The following is a 25,236-nucleotide window of genomic DNA, read 5'->3' as shown; positions in this document are numbered from 1 at the left end:
AGAACTGTCATAGCACGTAGTCCAGCGTGATGTAATGGGACTCAGACTCAGCAATATTTTGCTCAGACTGCAATCAGTGAGGCACCAACACGAATAAATACAAAGTACAAATAATGATCCGAGGATGATTTAACAGAGATGTGCTAAAAGATTCATTATTAAGGAATAATTGTCTGGCCACCCAAAGCATTTGTCATCCACGTAAACATGCTTACATGTATAGAATTATCAAAGAATGATCTATCTGGGGAGTACTAAGAATGGAGATGTGGACATCCATTTTCATAGACACATGAAAAAAAGCAGAGAAGTCTAAGAAACTTTGCTTCAAAAGAGTGATTATTGTTTATTTTTTGTTTAAATGCCTTTTATAGACTTTGCTTGATAATAACCCCTTTTTTATCACATAATATAGCTTCGTAAGTAACAAAAAATGATCCGTGCTAGAAAAATAAATTACAGAGAAGTTAAATTGCTTTCCTAGGGGAAAGCATTCAATTTCTTGGCAAAACTGGAACAGGGCACAGAGAAGCTCTGTTCCTAATACATGTCTTAGACCAGTCACAGGGCCAAAATATTTGGTGATAAAAATGAGTGATTTTATTTTTAACACAGAGTAAGATGTAAAATGTAAGCTACGTTAGTTTTTTTTTTTTTTTTATTGTTGTTGTTCTTGCATTTTGGATTACTTTTATAATAATGACTAGGGAGTATTAGTCTTCTTCATTGGTTGCTTATTTTTGAGGATAAAAAGACAAAAAAACATACATTTTGATCATACTTAGCATATATACCTGATTTGATGAAACTACCAAAGCTTTTACATTGTAGATTTACGTATTCATTATATCTCACATTAAAAGCCATCCAGTTGGATTTTAAAATGCTGAAGATTCTAACAGATAACTTCTTTTGAACATTTTATTTAGTTACAAAAGAAAATTCTTTGAGAATAATTATACTAAGCGTTTCAAGTTTTCTTTTGTTACTGAATGAAATGAAAACTGTAGTAAGCTGAGAAATGTGTCGTCAACAAAATATTAATTCCTAAAATTACTTAGAAGTGACAGGATCTTTAAAATTTGTGCCATATGCTTGGAAGAAACAGTCTTACTATATTTTTATTCTCTCAACATTTTGAAAGTACAAATGAGAGGTTTATCTCATTGGTCATATCATCAGTTCTGTTCAAAACTAAAAGGTGCCTTTCCCAACATCATTTATCCCCAGTTGCTCTCACTAGTGTCTGGGGCTTAGGGTTGTTTTATGTTTACCCTAGAAGTTTTCCAGCCCCGCATTCTATGTTCTCATTGGTCGACCTTCTAAGAAGGGGCAATTATAATGAACTATTGCAGCATATTCTCCTTAGGATTTCCTTACTGTTGGGTTGACTGCTTTTTGTTTTTATTCTGTTTTGTTGTTACTTTCTTCCCCGCCCCCACCCTGCTACCTTACAGTATATGAACTACCGTCTCATTGACTCTGTACATTCAGGTCAGGTTCATAACGGGAGAGATTTGCCTACTCTGCTATCAGAGCCCACAACTCTGTGGAGAAGGGTTTGAGTAGGACCAAGCACACCCTTTGTAGCCTTAGGCCACAGTTATTCTAAAACTGTCAACTTTTCTTATGGCCCCAGTTAGGAGGTGCTAGCCCACCGTTTGGTTTTGCCTTTTACAACAGGCTCACTTTCTGCCTCCCCGTAACTTTTACCCTGTGTGGTTTAGTGTTCTAGAAAATATCCCATAATACCGGACGATTGAAATCTGAGTTTAGGCTTGTGCTGTGGTAACATCCGTTGGTCACCTACCTGACAAGCATCAGGTAGTTTTCCTGTTGCTTGAGTCCAGTTTGTAGCCAGCACCCTTGTTACGGGCTCGCATCGCTAGAGCTAAATGACTCCGTTTGAAACAGCAATTCCTTATTGTTTGCAGAAACAAATCCCCTTCCTACTCGAAAGATGTTTTCTGTGGATATGCGGCAATTCTTTTATTACCTGAAACCAAACTTCTCACTAGTAAGATTTTTTTTTTCTCCATACCTAGCCTTTTTGACAACTTTTAAAGAATTACGCATTCCCTTCTTCCTGTACAGCCTCTTACAAAATGTAGATGCATAGAAATGGCCTTCAGCTCATGAACGATGCAAACTTCTGGTACTAGCAGAGGCCTATTTATTGTATTACAATCTCCACATAGGAAGTCTGAGAATCTGTTTTATTAAACAGATATCCCAGGTGAGTGTCATGCACACGCCTTTTGAGAATCGCTGACCTACATTAAAGAGGTCAGGCTTTTTGATATGCAAATAAACAAAAACTGAAGAGATTCTTTTTTGCAATATGGCTGGGGCAGGTATGGGTTTCACACTCCACGACTGGTCACGCAGTAAGTTCGACTGGAACAGGGCTGAAAGATGCCCTAAAAATTCAGTTAATGAGAGAGTGGTAGCTTATTGCTAACAGCTGTCAGATTCAATACTTTGAGAGGCAAACAGATTCTTCACTGTTTACATGAACTGTTTTATGTCTATTGTAATTATTTTTTAGTTTAGGCCAAATATTTAATGAAGTACTTCGGAATTTCAAGCATGAGGTAAGTGTAGCCTCTGGAGAAGTCAAACACGGTGGCATTATTTACCACCTAGATGTAGATAATACCTATTTATATCTCTTCTTTCAGGCAAATCCAGAAGGACTCAGCTTAGCTATTCTCTGATCTGTATCACATCTGTCATTTGGTGGAGCAGCCTAGCAAAAACTAGTGTTACCTTAGAAAAGTTGATGTAGGGGGCGCCTGGGTGGCGCAGTCGGTTAAGCGTCCGACTTCAGCCAGGTCACGATCTCGCGGTCCGTGAGTTCGAGCCCCGCGTCAGGCTCTGGGCTGATGGCTCGGAGCCTGGAGCCTGTTTCCGATTCTGTGTCTCCCTTTCTCTCTGCCCCTCCCTGGTTCATGCTTTGTCTCTCTCTGTCCCAAAAATAAATTAAAAAAAACGTTTTAAAAAAAAAAAAAAAAAAAAAAAAAGAAAAGTTGATGTAGGCCGATGACGAAAAAGACAATCCCTAAGGAAAAGTTTAGAAATGTGTAACTATCAAAAAATCGGGCAGTCTTGTATTCCAATGTCAGAGTGATAAGTACCTTGGGATTTCAGTTTGTTTTGTACGGTAACAGTGGCGACCCAGGATACTTCCTTTTGCCGTTAGCTAAAGAGAGCTCTGTCTGCCTTCCTACCTGCCTTCCTTATCTCATGCTTTGTTTTTACTAGAGACTCAATTAATTGCTTCCATCTCAAGCAGGATTATAGTATATCATGCAGGGAAGATCATAGGATGCCTTCAAGTATTTTTGTTAAGGTGTACAGTATCTTATTTAGTGTTAAAATTAATGGTTCAAAAGATTCCTTTCCGGGGAATTAATATTCCCGTAAAGAAACTGACAAAGAAATACCAAAGATCATTCCATTATCATATTCTGTGTACCTTAGCACACAAAGGAGACTCGGGATGAGGATATCATTACTGCAGTCCAACTAACATACACATTTGGAAATACCATCTCATTTTCTTAGAACTACATACTAAAAAAATGGTTGATTCTATCATACACAAAAAAATGGGCCCCTCATTCTACATAGGATTTCATCAGGAAAGCATTGTTTCTTCTACTGCAAACTCTTAAATAGCCAAGATTAATTTCATAGACAAAAATTTTAAATTAGTGAGGCAGTTCTTTTGACTTCTTGGAAGTGCTGTCAAAGAAAATGCAATGTTTTGTTTTTGTTTTTTTTTTTTTTTTTAAATTTTTTTTTTCAACGTTTTTTATTTATTTTTGGGACAGAGAGAGACATAGCATGAACGGGGGAGGGGCAGAGAGGGAGACACAGAACCGGAAACAGGCTCCAGGCTCCGAGCCATCAGCCCAGAGCCTGACGCGGGGCTCGAACTCACGGACCGCGAGATCGTGACCTGGCTGAAGTCGGACGCTTAACCGACTGCGCCACCCAGGCGCCCCGAAAATGCAATGTTTTCATCCTATTTTGTTATGTTGATAATAAATTGGGCTTCCTTTTTTTTTTTTTTTTTCTTTTGCTAACGAAATTCTTCTTTTGCAAAGAGTAAGAATCATATACTAGGCAACTGAGAGTCTATTACTTAAAAGATTTTCTTAAATTTTAAGTGTCTGTTGTCCTGGTACTAGGAAGTACTACATAAGGGACTAAAAAAGGCTATAAGGATTCACAAAGGTAATTTTTCACAATATGTGCAAGAAGTGGGGAAAAAAGTGGACGGAAAGGAAATTTACACGCCATTTGAGTCAAACTGCTTGAAAATACTGGGCAGAAAAAATTCACATAAGATGCTAAAAGATAATCCCTGCACTGTTTCTTCTAGAAGTTGACAAGTTCTGGGTTCATGATGCAATCACGTATTTTAATTATTTTTAATGTTTATTTTTGAGAGAGAAAGAGAGAGAGAGAGACCGGGGGAGACACAGAATCCAAAGCAGGCTCCAGGCTCTGAGCTGTCAGCACAGAGCTCGATGTGGGGCTCAAGCTCAAGTGGCAAGATCATGACCTCGGCTGAAGTCAGACCCTTAACTGCCTGAGCCATCCAGGTGCCCCTGCAATCATGTATTTTAAAGTGAAAGGACCAAAGGCACTTTTGGGATTTGACCTTGAACTGAGACACCTTGCCATTTGGGTAACACTCAACAGTATCAAATCTTCACTTAATGCATTTGCCATTTTCTTGGTGTCTTAATGATTCTTTTAAAATAAATTACAGTTTAAAAATGATCAGAGTTTAAAACCACTTCTGTCTCTCTAGGATTGGTTTAAGTACACTTTCAGTTTTTTCCCCAACAAGGAACTTACAGGCCAAAGCAGATATATAATCCATGAATAAGGGAGAAATAACAACTAATTTGATTCCTATGTACTATTGTATTTGAAAGAGTTATTTCCTGGCTTAGATATGTTAGTGAAGAACTTTTTGTTTTCTGCTTATCTTAATATGTGGTTTTGCTCCAAAGCCCATTTAACTGAAACAGTCTTTGTTCAGGTTCATCAAACAGGTTGGTTGTTTAGAGCTTGCTTTTGCTCCAAGGCAAATAATTTTAATATCAGCTTGGAAGTTTAAAAAAAGTGACTAGTCACCGACAGAACTGAACCCAGACATAATCTGCTAATTGACTACCGATAGGCATAACTCAGTGGTCACTGTGTTGATTTGTGGGTCATAACTGAGAGTGGAATTTTGAAATTTTGAAATAATTAATGGTAATAATAATGATAGATATTTATTGAGTGCTTACTGGGTTTTAGGCCTGATACTATTTCACGTGTATTACCTAATTCACCTCTCACATTTTGTTTTTTCAACTCAAATAGTTCCCAGTTGAACAGTTTGAGGCTTAGAGTAATTTTGTTCAAGGTCACACCTGTGGCAGATCCAGGATAGGGATTCCACTCAGGCATTTTGATTGAAATGTGTATTTCATTGTTGTTGTTTTATAGATTAGGAAACTAAAACCCAAATGATTGAATTGACCAAGATTAACAAGTAGCTTGTTAATATCTATTCAGTTCATCAGCACTAGAAACCTAGACCCTTGACTCTAAGTTCAGTGTACTTTCATCACACTAGCTTCCTTCTCCGGCAACAAACTGTTGGTCCATACTAGCCAGTTACTGTCAAAATATTTCAGTGTATAACAGGACCCTGTAATGATTATTCGAAACCAACACAGTTTTGAGATACTGAAAGAGCAGAATGACTGATAGCATTTTCCCAAGAATTTTGGAAAAAGTTAAGTGAAATGAGATTCCTTTAATCTACTGACCTATACTATATTTAGCCTAATTTCCATTTTCTTTTCTGAAGCGGTTAGATAAGAGGTATTAGAACCATTGTATTAAAACATACTGTCTTTTTTTTAAATTTTCTTAACGTTTTTATTATAGACAGAGAGACACAGAGCGTGAGCAGGGGAGGGGTAGAGAGAGGGGGAGACACAGAATCTGAAGCAGGCTCCAGGCTCGGAGCTGTCAGCACAGAGCCCGATGCAGGGCTCGAACTCACCAATCATGAGATCATGACCTGAGCCAAAGTCAGTCGCTTCACCTACTGAGCCACTCAGGTGCCCCTTAATTTTTATTTTCAAGTATGTTGCTTGAAATTAAGATGAGTCCTATTCATATATATTATTTATTTATATTATGCTATGCAAAATCCAAATCATCTAATTTTTCTTCTGAATAAAGTGGCCTTTAAGTAAGTGATATCAAGGTAATGAACTTTCTGATACAGTAATTTTTGTGAACCAGTCTTTAATTTTGGTTTATATAAAGTGTTCAATGGACTGGACAAGTGAAGAATATTTATATTCATGGTTTGCTAAAACATTTGATCTCTGTAGAAAAACTCTACAGACTAGAGTAGATCTCTGTAGATATGTATCCAGTATCTGAGACCTGCTGATTTTCTTCTTGAGTAGCATTCTGTGAATGCATTGTGCTTATAAATATGTTTAATATATATTCAGGATGAAATTACCATTAGTTACTAGTATTTCCCTTATCAGAATTAGTAAAAAATCAGAAAAGGAAGTGATGTAAATTAATACCATGCTAAAGCTGCAAAGAAACATTACTTGATGTTTCTTCTTTGAGAGGATCTTGAAAGTGTGTGCATTAAATACGATATTTTAAGACCAGTTTAAAAATCGTGCACCTTAGCTCATTTTTAATTGGATTAAGTCATTACTTTGGGTGGCACCATAAATGAAACATAACTATTTTCTTGGAGGGAGGAAGGAGGAGAAGGAGTGGGTGAGGGAAAGAGAATCCCAAACAGGCTCCTTGCCCAGTGTGGGGAAGGGGGTGTTGCTCATTCCCACACCCATGAGATCACTACTTGAGCTAAGTCAAGGGTCTGAGGCTCAACCAACTGAGTCACCCAGGCACCCCATGAAAGATAACTATTTCTTTTTTTTTTTTTTTTTTCATTTTTTTAATTTATTTTATTTTTTTTTTTATTTTTGGGACAGAGAGAGAGACAGAGCATGAACGGGGGAGGGGCAGAGAGAGAGGGAGACACAGAATCGGAAACAGGCTCCAGGCTCGGAGCCATCAGCCCAGAGCCTGACCCAGGGCTCGAACTCACGGACCGCGAGATTGTGACCTGGCTGAAGTCGGACGCTTAACTGACTGCGCCACCCAGGCGCCCCGAAAGATAACTATTTCTAAGGTCAATGCATAAGACCTTTGGAGTGTTGATTTGTGCTTTTATTTGTGTGTTTGCTTTTATGGCTTTTAGTGTGTGCTAATAATCTCTGTTTTACTTTGGTAGACAAATTGTGTTCTCACAATTAAATGTGTAAGTCATAAAAATACAGTTTTTTGGGCTTTTGGTTTTCTGTTTTATTATGCTGGGTCTTCATTGCCTGCGTTGATATCTGGTATGTAATAATTGCTCAGTAAACATTTATCAAATGAATTCTCCTTTATTGAATCCTGAAGTCTTTTGTAGTATCTGGGTTTGAAGTGATTTTAATGACTAAAGAGATGGATAAAAGTCATATGTTAGTACAGGTTCCTGAATATCATCTTTTTAAATTATCAGTTCAACATACTGAATTTTCCTATAAAAATAAAATGATTTCTGAATGGTATTGAGGCATGTTTGTCTAATGTTTAAAAGATTCAATTACATTGGAATAAAGACCTTAAAATGATCTGTCCTTGATTATATTTGATTATGTACTGTAAAGAAAGCCAGATGCTATGCAGGTTACTTACCTTGACATTATCTTATTTAATTTTTAGGCCTATATTTTGGGAAATGTCTTCCTATTCCTGTTAAAGATGTGAAGTTCAGTAATTTTTTCAGGATAACATAGCTAGCAAGTAGCAGATTCAGGACTATCCCTAAGCCTTTACTCTGTCCTGGCTCATGTATACAAGAAGTAAGCCTGCAAGTATTATAGGTCTGATATAGTGAAGTAAGTCTCTAAGGACCAACAGTAGAGTTTCTAAATCTAGCTTTATTTTTTAATTAGGTAGAAGTATGTAGATTCTTTGGAATTGTGATTAGAAGTGGAAAATAGATTACATGATATATTTTTCTCACACATTTAAGAAAGAATTGAACGGTTCTGAATAGGATAATGATATAGATTCTTGTTAGTTTTAGCAGGATTAATCTGGCTGGCAAATAGATTATAGGGTAGAGGCAGGGAGAAGAAAGAAACTGTTGCAATAATCTAGATGAGAGATGATGACTGCTTAGACCAGACAATAAGTCCTGGACTTAATCTTTGGGCACTTTTGCCAATGCTTCCTGGAAGTAGTTACAAGTGGTTGAATTTGGAATGGATTTTGAAAGTAAAGTCAATGGTATTTTCTGGATGATTAAAGATAGAGGAAGAGAGGGAGGAGAAAAGAATGAACTAAGATGATTCCAAGTTTTGGCCGAAACAACTGGGAAAATCATGTTGCTGATTCTGGGATAGATAGGGAAGCACATTAATTTTTGTTTGGACCATTTTAAGTTTTAGGCTTCCAAGTGGAATGTATTAGTGAAAACTATCAGACTACCAAGTGAAGATGGCTATGTACAAGAGCAATGTAAAAGTCTGACGTACTGAGCCAGAGATATAAATGTGGACATCATCAGTATAGAAATGGTAAGTATTAAGGCAATGGGTTGAATACGAACACCAGGGAAGGTTGAGTATAGAGAACAGACCACAATCTATGGAACTCTCTGAGATTCTCCTCAGAAGTTTAGTTCAAATAATGAGATGGAAGAGCCAAGGAGCATGAGGAAGTGGAGCCAGTGAACTAGAAAAGTCAAAAGTGGCATCCTAGATGCAAAAGTTTTCAACAAAATAGTAGCCAACTAAATTCAACCATACATTAAAAGGATCATTTACCACAATCAAGTGGGATTTATCCCAGGATGCAAGGTGCAGCTCAATGTTCAAAAATCAATCAGTGTGAAACACCAGATTTCCAATAGGAAGAATGAGAAGTACATAATTATCTCAATCGATGGAAGAAAGCATTTGACAAAGTAAGCATCTGTTCATGATAAAAACTCTCAACCAAGTGGGTTTAGAGGGAACATACGTCAGTGAGTGCCATATATGGAAAAACCACAGCTGACATCATACTTGGTGAAAAACTGAAAGCTTTTCCTCTAAATACAGGAACAAGAGAGAGATGCACAATGTCAGCACTTTTATTCAACGTAGTAGTGGGAATCCTAGCCACAGTAGTCAGACAAGAAAAATAAAAGGCAATCAAATTGGTAAGGAAAAAGAAAACTGTCACTATTTGCAAATAACATGATAGTATGTATAAAATATCATAAAGACTTTGCCAAAAAAAAAAAAAAAAACCCAAAAAACAAAAACAAAACTACTGGAACTGATAAGTGAAATCAGTACAGTTGCAAGATACAAAATCAGTATGCAGAACTCTGCTGATTTTCTGTACACTAGTAACAAACTAGTAGGAAGAGAAATTAGGAAGCAATCCCATTTACAGTTGCACCAAAAAAGAATAAAATACCTGGGAATAAACTAAGGAGGCAAAAGAAGAAGATGACACAAACAAATGGAAAAATATACCATGTCCATGGATTGGAAGAATCAATATAATTACACTGTCTGTACTACCGAAAGCAATGTACACATTTAATGCAATCCTTATCAAAATACCAACAGTACTTTTCACAGAAATAGAAAAATGATGCTAACAAAAATCCCTGAATAGTCGAAAGCAAAGTTGATAAAGAGCAAAGCTGGATCACAAGCCCACATTCCAAAATATACTATAAACCTGTAGCATTGAAAACAGTATGGTACTGGCACAAAAATAGATATGTTGATCACTGGAACACAATAGAGAACCCAGAAATAAACCCACAATTTCATGGTCAATTAATCTATGACAAAGGAGGCAAGAATCTCTAATGGGAAAAAGACAGTCTCTTTGACAAATGATGTTGGGAAAATTGGACAGATACATGCAAAAGAATGAAAGTGGACCACTTTTGTACTGTAGACCAAAAAAAAAAAAAAAAAAGTGGATTAAGGACCTAAATGTGAGATCTGATACTGTAAAAATCCTAGAGGAAAGCAGGGGCAGTAATTTCTCTGACTTCAGCCATAGCATCATTCTTCTAGATATGTCTCCTGGGGCGAGGGAAACAAAAGCAAAAATAAACTATTGGGACTTAATCAAAATGAAAAACTTCTGTAAGGAAAGGAAACAACAAAACTAAAGCACAGCCTACAGAATGGGAGAAGATATTTGCATATGATATATTCATTAAAGGGTGTGTATCCAAAGTATATAAAAGAACTTACACAACTCAACACCCAATAAACAGACAATCCGGTTAAAAAATGGGCAGAAGACATGAACGGACATTTTTCCAAGGAAGACATCCAGATGGCCAGACACATGAAAAGGTGCTCAATATCACTCATCACTATTTGAAATGCAAACCAAAAGTACAATGACATATCACCTGTACCTGTCAGAATGGCTAAAATCAACAACACTGGAAACAAGTGTTGGCTAGAATGTGGAGAAAAAGAATCCCTCTTACACTGTTGGTGGGAATGCAAAGTGTTGCAGCCACTGTGGAAAAACAGTATGGATGTTTCTCAAAAAATACAAAAATAGAATTACCATATGATACAGTAATTCCTCTACTGAGTATTTACCCAAACAATACAAAAACACTAAGGGGCACCTGGGTGACTTAGTTAAGTGTCTGACTCTTGATTTCAGCTCAGGTTATGATCTCACAGTTGGGAGATAGAGCCCCATGTCAGGCTCTGCTCTGAGAGCACATAGCCTGTTTGGGATTCTCTCTCTCGCTCTCTCTTTCTCTGCCCTTCCCTTGCTCACATACTCTCTCTCAAAATAAATCAACTTAAAAAAATACAAAAACACTAATTTGAAAAGATGTTTGCACCCCTGGGTTTATTGCATCATTATTTACAATAGCCACATTATGGAAGCAGCCCAAGTGCCCATCAAAAGATGAAATTATAAAGAAGAGGTGGTATAGATACACGGTGGAATATTACTCAGCTATAAAATGAATGAAATCTTGCCATTTGCAACAACATGGATGGATCTAGAGAGTATGACGCTGGGCAAATAAGCCTGCCAGAAAAATACAAGTACCCTATGATTTCACTCAAAACAAGCAAACAAAGGAAAAAAGAGACAAGCCAAAAGACTCTTTTTTTTTTTTTTTTTTTTAATTTTTTTTTTCAACGTTTTTTATTTATTTTTGGGACAGAGAGAGACAGAGCATGAACGGGGGAGGGGCAGAGAGAGAGGGAGACACAGAATCGGAAACAGGCTCCAGGCTCCGAGCCATCAGCCCAGAGCCTGACGCGGGGCTCGAACTCACGGACCGCGAGATCGTGACCTGGCTGATGTCGGACGCTTAACCGACTGCGCCACCCAGGCGCCCCGCCAAAAGACTCTTAAATGCAGAGAACAAACCAATGGTTATCACATGGGAGATGTATGGGAAGATGTGTGATATTGCTAAAGGTGATTAAGAATACACATCATGATGAAGGTAAAAAAAGGTTAAGATGGCAAATTTTATGTTGTATGTTTTTTATCACAATAAAAACAGTTGGAATAAAAATGTATTTCTTTTGATGGAAAAAAGAAAACAAAGTAGACTTGGTGTACGTATGTATACACACAGACACATGCCCATATACACAATAGTTGATTAGTACTCAACCATAAAAAATCATGAGATTTTGCCATGTGCAACTACATGGATGGACCTATAAAGTATTACGCTAATTGTAATATGTCAGGGAAGACCTATACCTCAAGATTTCACCTATGTGGAATCAGAAACGAAAACAGATTCCTAAATCCAGAGAACAAACAGATTGAGGTGGGGAGGGAGGTGGATGAAATAGGTAAGAGAATTAAGGGTTACAAACTCTCAGTTATAAAATAAATAAGTCATGGAAATGAAAAGTACAGCATGAGCAGTAGAGTCAACAATATTGTAATAATGTTGTATGGTGACAGATGATGACTACACTTTGGTGAACTTTGAGTAATGTGCAGAATTGTCAAATTGGTGTTGTGCACCAGTGACTAATATAACATATGTCTCAGTTATACTTCAATTTTTAAAAACAGTGGCATCCTAGAGGTCAAGAAAATTTTACAAAAAAAAACAAAAACAAAAGCGATCACATGTAGCAGATTCTTCAGATAAAGTCAAGTAAGTCTGAGTTATGACCATAGGATTTGAAATGTGGAAGGGTATTGATGACATTCACCAGAGAATGTGTTTCTTTAACACAAATATTTTGAAACCACTCATCCAGAAAATATCTTATGTTCTTGCTTCTCTAAATTTGTTATTCTTAAATAGGCAAACTACTTGGAGGTTGTTCTATAAATTTGAGCATATTATTCTTTATTGTTATATTCAGATATTTCAGTCGGTTATATAAATGTTCATTTTATTTATTGTAATGGTCAAGAGTTAATTATGTGACTGCCAGATAAAGCTTTTATAAAATGTTTCCCTTGATTTTCTTTTAATCAGTTATTGTATACCAGAAAAGACATGGACCTTGGAGGTCATTAGACCCAGGTTTAGGTCCATATTCCAATTAATAGTTGTACGATCTTAAGCAAATTAATTTCTGTAAATCTCAGTTTTCTCCTTTGGAAGATGACAGGATAATAATCATTTTATGTGGCTGCTAATAAGATACAATGTGATAACATACAAAACATGTCTAACAAATGTCCAACAAGAATACATGCGCCGGATCTGAAATCAAAGAGACCTGACATCAAATCCCAGAGTTTACATCTAGTAGATGTGAAAACTTGGACACATTTCTCACTTCTCTTAAGCCTTAGTTACCTTGTCTGTAAAATGGCTGTACTAAAAATACCTCTTTTATAGGATTATTAGAGTTAAATAAGCTGTTGTATTTAAAAGTTTTAAGTGTCTTATACAAAGTAAGTGTTTGAGAGATGGTAGCTATTGTTATTAGTACTCGGTGGGGTTGTATTTATTATCCTCGCAGTTACAATTAGAATAATAAAGTCTCTGTTTCTCAGTTTTGAGGGTCTCAGTTTCTAATCAGAGTTTAAGTGATGCCAAACATAGCTTATGGTGTTTGTTTTGCTACCTGGTTTTTTTTTTTTTTTTTCATAATTTCACTATTGTCACTCACTAGTGATGTTAAAACCCTTTAATAATTAGCTGGCAGCTAAGTTAATGATTTTCACAGCTATGCTTGTCTCCATATAAGTACATTTAAAGAATAGAGTCAGCAGAGAACATTTATGTAATAGGATTTGTGAATGAAACAGAAATGGTTCTCTTTTAGTCAATTTGCTTGATGCTGTGCTTAAAGAACACACCTAAACATACCTTCAGATAAGACAGCTGTCCTATGAATTACTGAGATTAGACACGGGAACAAAGACAGTTTAGATCAGAGTAGAAAGAACAGCCTTTAATGAAAATACCAGGGCACAATTTATGACAAAACACAGAAGACTGTATACACTTCAAAAAGATCACAAATCATCTAATTCAGTTCCTGATTTTACAGATGAAGGATTATTCAATTTCTGAGAAATTTGGTGACATGACTCATCTGAAGTCCAAGGAGGAATAATTTTCTGTTTCTCTTTATGAGAGCATACTCATATATGCTTTCAACTGTATTTATCAAAAATACAAAGAAAAGATTTTGAGAGGGCCCAAGTGGTCCTCTGAAATGATAGTTCTGCTTCAAATGTGTTGTGAAATGGAGGACATTAAGTTAGATTACATGTGTTATTTTTTTCTTCAATTATTTTTTGATAATCAGAAAACCTAGAAAAGGATTTATATTTAAAGCAAGTGCAGTTAATTTTCATGAGATTAACAGCAAAAATAATGGAAGTCAGTGTTTTCAGCAGTAAAATATCCTAGATGGAGATTTGTGTCATATTTTCTGTAATTGACTGATATCAACTGATAATCATTCTTACTAGGTATAGAAAACTACATTTCTCAGTGCGGCAAAAATTTTAATAATTTCATTTTGAAAAAAAGCCAGTTTGAATGCTCTAATGGACTGAATGCTAATATAAAGCTATTTTCTTATTTTAAAACTCTGATAATGTGGAAAAGAGTGATTTAATGTTTGATAAGTCATTTTTTTTTGCTTAAAGATAAACTTAATTGCTTTGGTTTGTATCTTACAGCTTAACAGTAACTCTGGAATAACCATTACATTGTAATCACGTGTTTGTGGTAAACCTTTTAACAAGTTCTATTAAATTTACTTTTGATAATTAAGTTGCTTTCTACAAATAACAGTAATAACTGTAAACAAATGAATATGTTGGGTGATAACTATTTTATTTAAAAGAATTATATAGAGAAGATTAATTCGATTTTTTCATTATTTCCCTTCCTGGTATAAGACTACAAAATACAAAAAAAAAAAAAAATGTACAAAAGAACTGCTTGTCTCTAGGTTGTAATTTTTGCTTCTTTGTCTTCTTTTATAGAGCTACATTCATGGAAGCAGCCAGGCTCAGTTCGTGGCAGAGTCACACATTATTCTGGTACTAAGTATCCTTTAAAATACTGATGGATTGAAAAGGGCAAAACCAAAGTTGCATGCTATCAAAGTGACTTTTTTTTTTCCCCTGACATTAATCAAGATTTTTAAGACATTAAATTTTAAACTTTGTTACTTTCCAGTTCCTAGGTTAATTATTTCCAATTACATAATTTTGTTTTATTCTCAGTCATTAACAGATATATAATTGTCTTTTTTTACTAACTATTGAAATTACAGAGTATAGCTTTTGCTCTGCATTGGTTATCTCTGGTTAAAGTCTTGTGGAGTTTTGTGTGGTTTTACCTTACAGGATCCTAAGGGGGAAAAAAAAGTATCCTACAATACAAAAAGCAGACTTTGAAAACATCTTAGTACTGGTTCCCTTAAACATTATGGTAAGTCAGAGGAGGGAGATTTAAGATGGTTGAATGTCTTTTTTGGAACATACCAGACTAAATGTTATGAATCAAATAAGAGAGTGCAATTTATGGTTTGGGGGTAAAGGGTAGGAACATAGAATAGGAAAGAGATAAGGTAAAAGTGTCCAAATAGAAACAAACTCTGAATACTCTTAGAATGGAATAAAGTCACTCTTTAGGTAAACAACTATTTCTTGGGGAACACTGATGTTTGTGTGTCTTCTGAAATATTTGAAGCTTAATTTTATGGGTTTTTTTTTTTAAGTTTATTTATTTAGAGAGAGAGAGATAGAGCTGAGCTAGGGAGTGGCAGCAAGGGAGAATCCCAAGCAGGCTCCACACTGTCAGTGCAGAGCCTGATAAGGGGCTCGATCACATGAACCGCGAGACCATGACCTGAACCAAAGTCAAGAGTCAGACCCTTAACTGACTTAAGCACCCACGCGCCCCTTAAATTTATAATGTTGAAAATAGTGAGTCATTATCAGGATTTAAAGGGTGACTGTAGTATTGTTTATACATTTGATTACTTTCCTGGTTACTAAGATTCATACTCAACTGCAGTAGTCTTGACCAAATTTTCAGTATTTTATATAATCAGAGCTATTTAAGCTTCTAAGGAATCTTTGAACTTATATAGGCCCAAACCTCATTTTAAAAGTAGGAAAACTAATACCCATAAAGTTTACTTGGCTTGCTTTAGATTAGAGGAAAACTAGGATTAGAAATCACTTTTCTTTTTAATGATCTGTTGGTTAAGTTTTATATATGTTATTATGGTCTGTGGCGTAGGATTTCATAAGTAAACATCAGTCATGCCATCTTGAAGTTTTTGTTTTTAATCTGGAAGGAAATGACTAATATCATTAATGTTTGTGTATGTTGGTACCTTATTATACCAGTACACTTTTTAATTCACCAGCAAATATAGATTTACTACCTTCAGTTTATTTAAGCAATCTATTTGCATAATATGTTCTGGACAGTGTATCAGGTATTGGTATATACTGAGTCTTATATTGATTAAAGTGAAGGAGAGGGGTAGGAAGTGCTTATGGCACATCCGATTCTCAAGAAGCTCTCAAAATCCTCATTTATAGAATCAGGATTACTGAAGTAACCACATGGCACTTCTGTGTGAAGTAAAGGAGAGAGCACACAAAAAGCATCCGGTCCTCCCTAAAGGCTATTGTGTTTATTTTCCCATCAGTTCTACGTTTTTACCTTTCCCCCTTTCCACATGCTTGTGTGGATATGTGGAACTGTGCAGATCTAGAGCCCGTTTCTTGCTTGCATTTATTTAGCCGTGTGCTTTTTAAGAAGCTACTATTACGAACATGTTTTTTGCTGTAGTTTGTCTCATAGACTAGAATCCAAAATAGCTAGATTTGAAGTCACATTCTCAAGTTCCGTGATCTGGATCATTAAGTGCCAGCTTCTCTTTTCTGACTTTATTGTGAGAAGAGATTCATACTTTCCGCACATCAGAGGGGCCTTGGGTGAGAAAATGAAGTATTTCCAAATCTGTTTGTTGGAAAATAAGGGAAGGCCGTCTTTACTCTTTACTTCTCTATTATATACATGTATTTATGAAGCAAAATAGATTTGTGTTAAAGCACATTGATAGGAAACAAATTGTTTTTTGCAGGTAACACTTTAGCTTTTATTTATTGTAGGCTTTTTTTCCTAACCTGTTTCCATCCTTGATGTAGCATTTTAGCAGTGTTACTTCCTTCAAAGCAGCTAGTCTATTAAACACATCAGGAGTACGTAGCAAAGAGCTGTGTTGAGACCATCACTGTGTGGCAGGAATCTCCCAGGTTTCATTTCATGGCTCATTGACATCAAGCATGCAAAGAACTTTCACAAGCAGTATGAAGTCTTCCATAGAGATTTTTAACAGCAATACATAAAAGAGTTAAGAGTACTTACTCTCTTTATGCTACCAAAAATTACTTGTTTTATTTCCCCTGATTTTTTGTTTGCTTTACAGATACCTGTGTAAGAGAAAAGTTGTTTTAAAATGGTGGGCTCATTAAAATTATTGGTGAAAGTTAAGAAGTAGCCAAAGTAATAATTTCTGATTTTATTGTCACTTGGCAGAGTCTACTGATATTTTTTCCAACTTATCATGTATTTTTTTCCTTTATATGAAAAAAAATGTAAATTCCAGATGGCCACTTTTTGTTTATCTGGAGAGAATATGCCTGTTTTTTGGTTTTTCTCCTTCTCATTTAGTAAGCCAGATTACTAGCTGCAATTGCTATATGCAAAATTTGTTGAAAAAACCCTAAGAACAGATGGAGTCATTTGACTTCATAGGTTATAGATTCATATTTACTAAGAATAAGATTTTTCTCCCTATTAGTAGTGTTTTATTTTTTCAGTACCTGTTTGGGGGCGGGGGAAGAACAACAGTTCTAAGTTCATAAGAGAGAACTATATAAAAAAGGAGTAAGAAATATTTGACATTTTTTTTAATTAAAAAAAATTTTTTTAATGTTTTTAATTTTAATTTTGAGAGAGACAGAATACGAGTGGGGCGGGGGAAGAGAAAGAGGGAGACACAGAATCCAAAGCAGGCTCCAGGCTCTGAGCTGTGAGCACAGAACCCAAGGTGGGGCTCGAACCCACAGACTATGAGATCATGACCTGAGCCGAAGTTGGATACTTAACCGACTGAGCCACCCAGGTGCCTTGGCATTTTAATACATAATATGGGAACTAGGAATAATTTATATAATCCTTACATTTTTCCCAGTAAAAATTCGTTTTTATTTATTTTTTTATTCGGTTATATTTCAACACCTAATGCAAATGTAAGATATTCACTGCTTACAAGATGGTAGACTGATAGAAAATTAATTGTAATCCAGTGTGACAAATGTTGTAATCATTTCTTGGAAGCAGCAAAAGAAGAAGGAGCCACTCAATGCCTAGAGAACTTGAACTGACTTTTCAGTTGGTTTTGATACAGTAGAAAAAGGAGTTTGCCAGACCGAGAATGAGTGAGACTATTCCAGTGGAAGGTCCAGCAGGCACAAAAACATAAAATGTGAGAGAATATTCACAAATGCTGAAGACAAGATCGATGAAAGGTTACTTGGGATGGATAATGAAAATCTTTCCAGCCCTTGCTAAGAAATTGGAATCTTGCCTGACTCCACCAGGCTGTGGTCTATGTGTGCTTTTGGCTACAGAAAGCCTGACTTCTAGAGTTGGCTTTTACTTTATTTCAACTCTGATCTGTCCCTTAGCTCTCCACATCCTTCAAGTTCTACAGTGTTAAGATGATGACATGAGATAAATATCAGTTGGAAGAAAAGGGCTAATATCAAAGGCAAAGGGCACAGTAGAACAATTTTAAAATAAAAATACATATATTCTAAAGAAGATCACATTTGCTTTTCCGATGAGAAATACATTTGTTTTCTATTTATTATGAATGTTATTTGACTTTGTATTTGTTTTTGATCTGTGATAGATAGCAAGTGTTTTAGAATGTCATGTCCAAGGAAAAACATACTACATAAAAAAATTAATGATGGATGCAAATTGAAGATAATTTCAGATTTAGATCTCTGTGAGTCTTCTATAACTTGCTAACATTTTTTTCAACATCTGTTCTCATTTATCTTTAAACTGACAATCCTCATTCTCTTCCAAGGAGCAACAGTAAACTTAACATCATGTATAACTGAGAATGGATTATAAGATAGTGCAGATGTATTTGTTACTCATTCAGTAGCATAACTCAGTGCCTCTGGGTGCTGTACATAATTTATACAAACAGCTTCTGTTTTATGTGGGATTATGTCAATATTTTGATTTCTTAAGCAGTAAGAAGGTGATTGACAGATTCAGCAGAGAAACTCAAGTGTGCGCAGTAGTTTAAGTATGTATTGCTGTGACATTACTCAATACAAATGTGCAAAGTAATACATGAGGTAGACTAGATGTGTGTGTGTGTGTGTGTGTGTGTGCAGGCATAGACATTAGCAATCTCAGAACATTAGAAAAAGTTTCAGAAACATGGTTTATCCACTATATAGTTCCATCTCTTACTGTAACATTGGGACTCTTCAATAAGACACAGCCAAAATGGCTACACCCACAGTTTAATGGCAGAAAATCAGCTGTTATTTCAGAGTTAGACAGAGAGCCATAGAAGCTATCAGATTTGAAGGGGCTTTCATTTGTCATTCAGCCTTCTACTCAAGGAAGGAAGCCCTACACATCACGTCTCACCGATAATCGTCAAACCTTTTCCTCTTTCTAAAAATTAATACTCTACCTAAAAATTACGTTACAAGTGTGACTTTTTTCCAAAGGGTAAGTATTATGTAGGTTCTTTTTTTACCCAAACTGTTTTTTAAATTGATACATTAGAATGGAAGTTAAATAATTCTCAACACTCAGAGGCCTCAACTTAAAAAGGTGTGGTTAAAAAAAGAGAGGGAAAGTTGGCTAGTGTAAAGCCATTTCAGTTGAAGTCATACTTCATTACAACTATCAAATGTAAAGTAGGTTCGCAGCTTATTTTTTGGTAAAGCCTAGAAAACTTAAGTTTGCAGGAAACGTTCTGACCCTGCTGCTTTGTAACAGAATATTTTACCTCACAGTTAAAGACAACCAGATATTTAGTCCCTCCTTTGCTTTAAAATCCTACTTTGGGGTTATATGCAAGTATATACTAAGTTATTGCATTTATTTTCAAGTATGAATAAAACTAACTTCCTCTCAGATATTACAGTTTACCGTATTTTTGGTAGCAACAGTTGATAGCAACAGTTGACAAACTAGGACCAATGAGGGTCAAATCCAGTCTATCTACTATTTTTGTAAATAAAGTTTTATTGGAACACAGACACACCTATTCATTTATGTATTGTCTATGATTACTTTGCACTACAGCAGCAGAGTTGAGTAGCAGCCATAACGTGATACAGCTTGCACAGACCGAAGTATCTACAGTTGAACCTTGAACAATATGAGTGTGAGGGGTGCCGACCCCCCACACAGTTGAAAATCCACACAATACTTTTTACTCCTCAAAAGTTTAACTATTAATAGCTTTCTGTTGATTAGAAGCCTTACTGATAATATAATCAACACATATTTTGTTATATTACATATTCTAATCTTACAAATAAAGTAAGCCAGAGTAAAGAAAATATTAAGAAAATCATAAAGAGAAAGTACATTTACAGTACTATACTGTAGTAACAAAAAAAATTATATAAGTGGACCCTAACAGTGCAAACCTATGTTTTTCAAGGGTCAACTGTACTTTCTGGGCCTTTTTAGAAAACCTTTGTAAACTGCTCTATAGGATGTGTTAATTAAAAAAGAAAAAAAACGACAACCTTATTACCTCAAGAGAGTTGCTACTGACTTTATTATCTTTCCCTGCATTTCTAGCTGTTTTGTTCCTTTTCTCTTGTTGTTTTCATCTAACCCTATGATCTCATCCTACCCAGTTTCTTTTTTGCTTTTTTGACTCGTGCTGTCACTTACTAGTTTTTTGGCTTTGCGTAAGTTATCCAGACCTTGCTCAGCATCGTTTTCCTCATTGGTAAACTGAAGAGGGTATCTGTGTCTTAGAGTTGTTTGGTAATGGGTGAGAGAGATAATGAACAAAAATTTACTGCCTTTTGAGGGCTAACATTGTAGTGGCAGGAGAAAAACAGTTATTAAAAAAAATGAATGCAAAATTTCTTTCAAAAACAGTGTTACAGAAGAAAAGCAGAAAAAAGCAAGCAGAGAGGTTGGAGGAGGCTTTTCTAATAATTTGTCATTTGAGCAGAAACTCAAAGCGATGTGACTTAATGGGCCTAATTGGGAGAAGAGCATTAAGCAAGGGGAATAGGAAGTACAAAGATGCAAAGGCAGAGAGTTTCCAGTCTTGTTGGAAAAATAGCGAGTGGGACAAGAATAAGAGCAAACAAAGGCAGACAAGTACAAGCAGCAGATCGGGGTACAAATCATGTATGGCCTAGAGGCCATTTTGAAGCCTACTGTTTATTTTATTCAGAGTGACATGGAAAGCTATTAAATTGTTCTGAACAGAAGAGTGACATTACCGATTTAAAGCTATCAAGAAAGAGAACATTTTTAAGAACTTAAGGGCAGGAATTTCATGAGGAAGAAACAACAACCAAAATTCACAGGGAAAGATGAAAAATTTTGCCACATTAAAATGACAACCCTCTGCCTAACAAAGCAACTTGACATCAGCATCATGGCACTCTGAGTTGTTCCTTTTGTGTTTTTGATTTACAACTAATTGGAGGTCTATAACCAAACAAAAGTACCTCTGTTGCCAGGACGACCCTCACAGATCCAAAGGAGTCTGTGAGCCTGCCCCAGACCCATTTGTAGCCATCGGAAAAGATAATCTGGAGAGTGCAAAACTGGTACACTGACCAGAGATCGAGTATTTTGGGTCCAACCAGCTTGATGGGAGAAACTGGCAAGCCATCAAAACAGCAGAGATGAGTTTGGGAGCAGAGAAACAAGGAAAACACACCATGGTGCCCTTCCTGAGGGCAACACTGCCACCTGCTGGGCTTTGCAGGGGGTGGGGGGGCAGAGCATGCAGCAGCTACCTCTCTGGGCAGAGGAGGTGGGAAAGGAAAGCGGGGAGGGACAGATGGCCTGATAGCAGTTGGAGGAACCCATTTCTCCAGCAATACCCACCTCTCAGAGACGGGACCCCCCCCCCCATGACTCAGGGGAGGAAGAAGAAAGGGAGAGAGGGAGACAAGAACATCAGAGGGCCCCGAAGGAAAGTGTTCTTTGCTATAGGCTCCAGGATTTCAGCACAAGGTCTGCCCATGGACCTCTGGGATTTCCCCACTAGAGGATCCTCTTACTGGCCCAAGGCCACGCCCAAAGCCCCAGGTGCTAAGACCACCCCTACCCCCACTTTGCCACCAGCTTTTTTTTGAACCCCAGTTTTTTTTAATAGGCCTGCTCCCAAGGGCTCCAATGAGAAAACCCAAAACCTTGTGCCATACCACCACCTTCTGGGACACAAGAAAAAAGTTTCTCATTGCCAGCCTGTTGAACTTTATAACAAAGTAAACAAGAAGGGTGTGTGCCACTTCAAATGGGAGAGCAGAGGCACACTTCGTTAGCCACTGGAAAATCACAGTAATGTGGTGTCACACAAAGGATAATTCTCCAGCAGTGGAACTGCAAGGCATGTAATATTGTAGTCTAACTGATTAAAGAATTCAAAATTTCCTCATGAGAAATGAAGACATTTAATTAGCTACAAGAAAACTTAGAAAGGCAATTCAATCGACTCTGGAATAAAATTAATGAACAGGAGACGTATTTTTTTTGTTTTTAAACCAAGGAGATTTAAATTATAAAAATAGAATGAAACAAATTCTGGAGCTCAAGAACTTAAAAAGATGAGTATGTAGAAAGCATAAAGATTAGGATACATCAGACAGAAGAAAGAATAAGCAAATTGGGGGATAGGAATTTAGAAATGACTCAGTTGGAAGGTGAGAGAACGAATATTTTTAAGAAGTTAAGAAATCCTACAAGAGTTGTTATTCTGTCAGACAAGCAAATATCAGAATGGTTGGTATATCAGGAGAAGAGAGTGGGGAGGGAGCAGAGTTTATTTTAAAGTGGTAATAGCACAGAACTTCCTAAACTTGGGAAAGAAACTAGACGTAAGTCTAGTAAGTTAAGGGAACGTCTTACTATCTCAGTGTAAAAAGATCTTTTCCAAGAAACTGTTCAAAATCAGGGAAAAAAAGGAAAGTAACCTAGAAAGGAACTTCCTATTAGGATATCAATGGATTTCTCAGCAGAAACTCTACACACCAGGAGAGAGTAGAATGACATATTCAAAAATTGAAAGGTAAAAATTGCCAGCTAAAAATACTTTATCTGGCACAGTAACCCTGTAGATATGAACAATAAATAAAGGCTTTCCCAAACAAAAGTTGAAGAAGTTCAACACCACCAGACCTATCTTACAAATAATGCTGAAAGTTGTTTTTCAAGCTGAAATGAAAAAGTGCTGTTTGGACACATGCATAAAAAATGAAAGTCTGTAAAACTCTGATAAAGGTGGTAGAATTTAAAAACTGTAATTCTATATTAGTATATTAACCCCTTAATTATAATATGAAGGTTAAAGGAAAGAGCACTAAATAATTACAGCTACTGTAACTTGTTAATGAATTCACAGTGTAAACATTTTGTGACATTAGAAATATAAAAGGTGAGGAGTAAAACAGAACTTTTATAGGTCAATGAATATAGTCTTTTTTTCCCCTGCTGATAGCAATTTATTTGAGATATCTAAGCCTCATGGTAACCACAAGTAAAAAAATCTAAAGACAGGAGACAAAATAAAGGGGGTGGAGGTATGAGGGAGACTGAATAAATCACCATGGAAAACCACAAATTCACAAAGATACAAACAATGGAGACAGAACAACCAGAAGACAAAAGATAAGATGGCAGTAGTAAGTCCTTATATATCACTTACCATATTAAATGTAAATGGATTGAAATAACCAATAAAAAGACACAGACTAGCTAAATGATTTTTTTTTTTTTTTTTTTAAAAAGCAAGACCCAAATATACACTGCCTGTAGGAGGCTCATTTCAACTCTAAACACACACAAGGGCTCAATATCAAGAGACAGAGAAGGATACTCTAAGCAAGTATAAACCAAAAGAAAGTGGGATTAGCCATACTTAGATTGGGCAAAATAGACTTCAAGCCAAAAATGTTAACAAGAGACAGAGTAGGTCATTATATAATGATAAAAGGGTCGATACATCAAGAAGACATAACGAATGTTATGAATGTTACCCAACATCAGAGTACCAAAATATATTCAGTAAATACTAACAGATCTGAAGAAAGAAATAGAACAAAATGCAGTAATAGGGAGTTTCAGTAACCCACTGTCAGCAATGAATAGGTCATCCAAATAGGTAATCAACATGTTGGGATTGAGCCACACTTTAGAATGAACATAACAGACGTATATAGGATATTCCATCCAACAGCCTACTATTCTCTTGAGAGAGAGGCTGTATGCACCAGTGGAGGAGGGGCACAAAGAGAGGAGGAGAATCCCAAGCAGGCTCCACACTCACCACAGAGCCCTATGTGGGGCTTGATTTCACAACTGTGAGATCATGACCTGAGCCAAAATCAAGAGTTGGACACTTAACCAACTGAGCCATCCAGGCACTCCTGTAGAATTTGTTTTTTTGTACATAACAGACCTTGTATCCTGAAAGTTTGTCTGTTTGTTTGTTTGTTTGTTTGTTTGTTTTGAGAGAAAGTGAGCACATATGAGCAGGGGAGAGAGAGAGCATGAGCCAGAGTTGGGGGGGCTGGCAGAGAGAGAATCTCAAGCAGGCTCCAAGGTCAGCAAAGAGCCCAACGCAGGGCTCTATCCCACGACTCTAGGATCACAGCCTGAGCTGAAATCAAGAATCAGACACCCAACTGACTGAGTCACCCAGGTACCCTCCATCCAAGAACATAAAACACATTTTCTTATGAAGTGCATGTGGAACATTCTTCAGGATACATCATTTGATAAGGCCCCAAACACATAGGCAACTATCTTTTCTGACCACAATGGTATGAAACTACATATCTACAAGAGGAAATACACAAATATGTGGAAACTAAACAACACACCTCTAAACAACCAGTGTGTCAAAAAGAAATCAAAAGGGAAATTAAAAATATCTTTAAACACATGACAGTGGAAATACAACATACCAAACTAATGGGATACAGCAAAAACAGTTCTGGGAGGTAAGTTGATAGCATTAAATGCATAAATTATGAATTGACAGTGATCTCAAGTAAACAACTTAAATTTACACTTCAAGGAACCAAAGAAAGAACAAGAAAGTAAGCCCAAAGTTAACATAAGAAAGGAAGTACATAAGTATAGAGTAGAAATAAATGAAATAAAGACCAGAAAATCAATAAAATGTATCAGTGAAACTAAGAGCTGTTTCTTCAAAAACACACAAAATTGACAAATAGCTAAACCAAGAAAAAAAGACTCAGAAATGAAAGTGAAGACATTACAACTGATACTTCAGAAATACATAGTATAACAGACTTCTATTAATAATTATATGCCAACAAATTACATAACTT

At 36.3% G+C, this 25,236-nt stretch overlaps 1 protein-coding gene across 8 annotated transcripts in view; it reads left to right on the top strand.

Annotated features, from left to right (window-relative positions):
* The window catches only part of TUSC3 (tumor suppressor candidate 3), a 305,126-nt gene that overhangs the window by 237,668 nt on the left and 42,222 nt on the right, over positions 1-25,236 (top strand). For 7 of the 8 annotated variants that reach the window (XM_058720115.1, XM_058720111.1, XM_058720108.1 and 4 more), the window contains one exon: positions 14,593-14,656. In XM_058720115.1, the coding sequence (XP_058576098.1) occupies positions 14,593-14,656 (64 nt within the window). Of the gene's footprint in view, positions 1-5,965; positions 6,038-14,592; positions 14,657-25,236 lie in introns of those variants that run through there. The other variant, XM_058720116.1, reaches the window with a different exon arrangement.

Source organism: Neofelis nebulosa, chromosome 3 (genome assembly GCF_028018385.1).
Source record: "Neofelis nebulosa isolate mNeoNeb1 chromosome 3, mNeoNeb1.pri, whole genome shotgun sequence".
Taxonomy (NCBI): Eukaryota; Metazoa; Chordata; class Mammalia; order Carnivora; family Felidae; genus Neofelis; species Neofelis nebulosa.
Note: the sequence above shows the minus strand (reverse complement) of the source record. Positions and strands in the feature narration are given on the sequence as shown.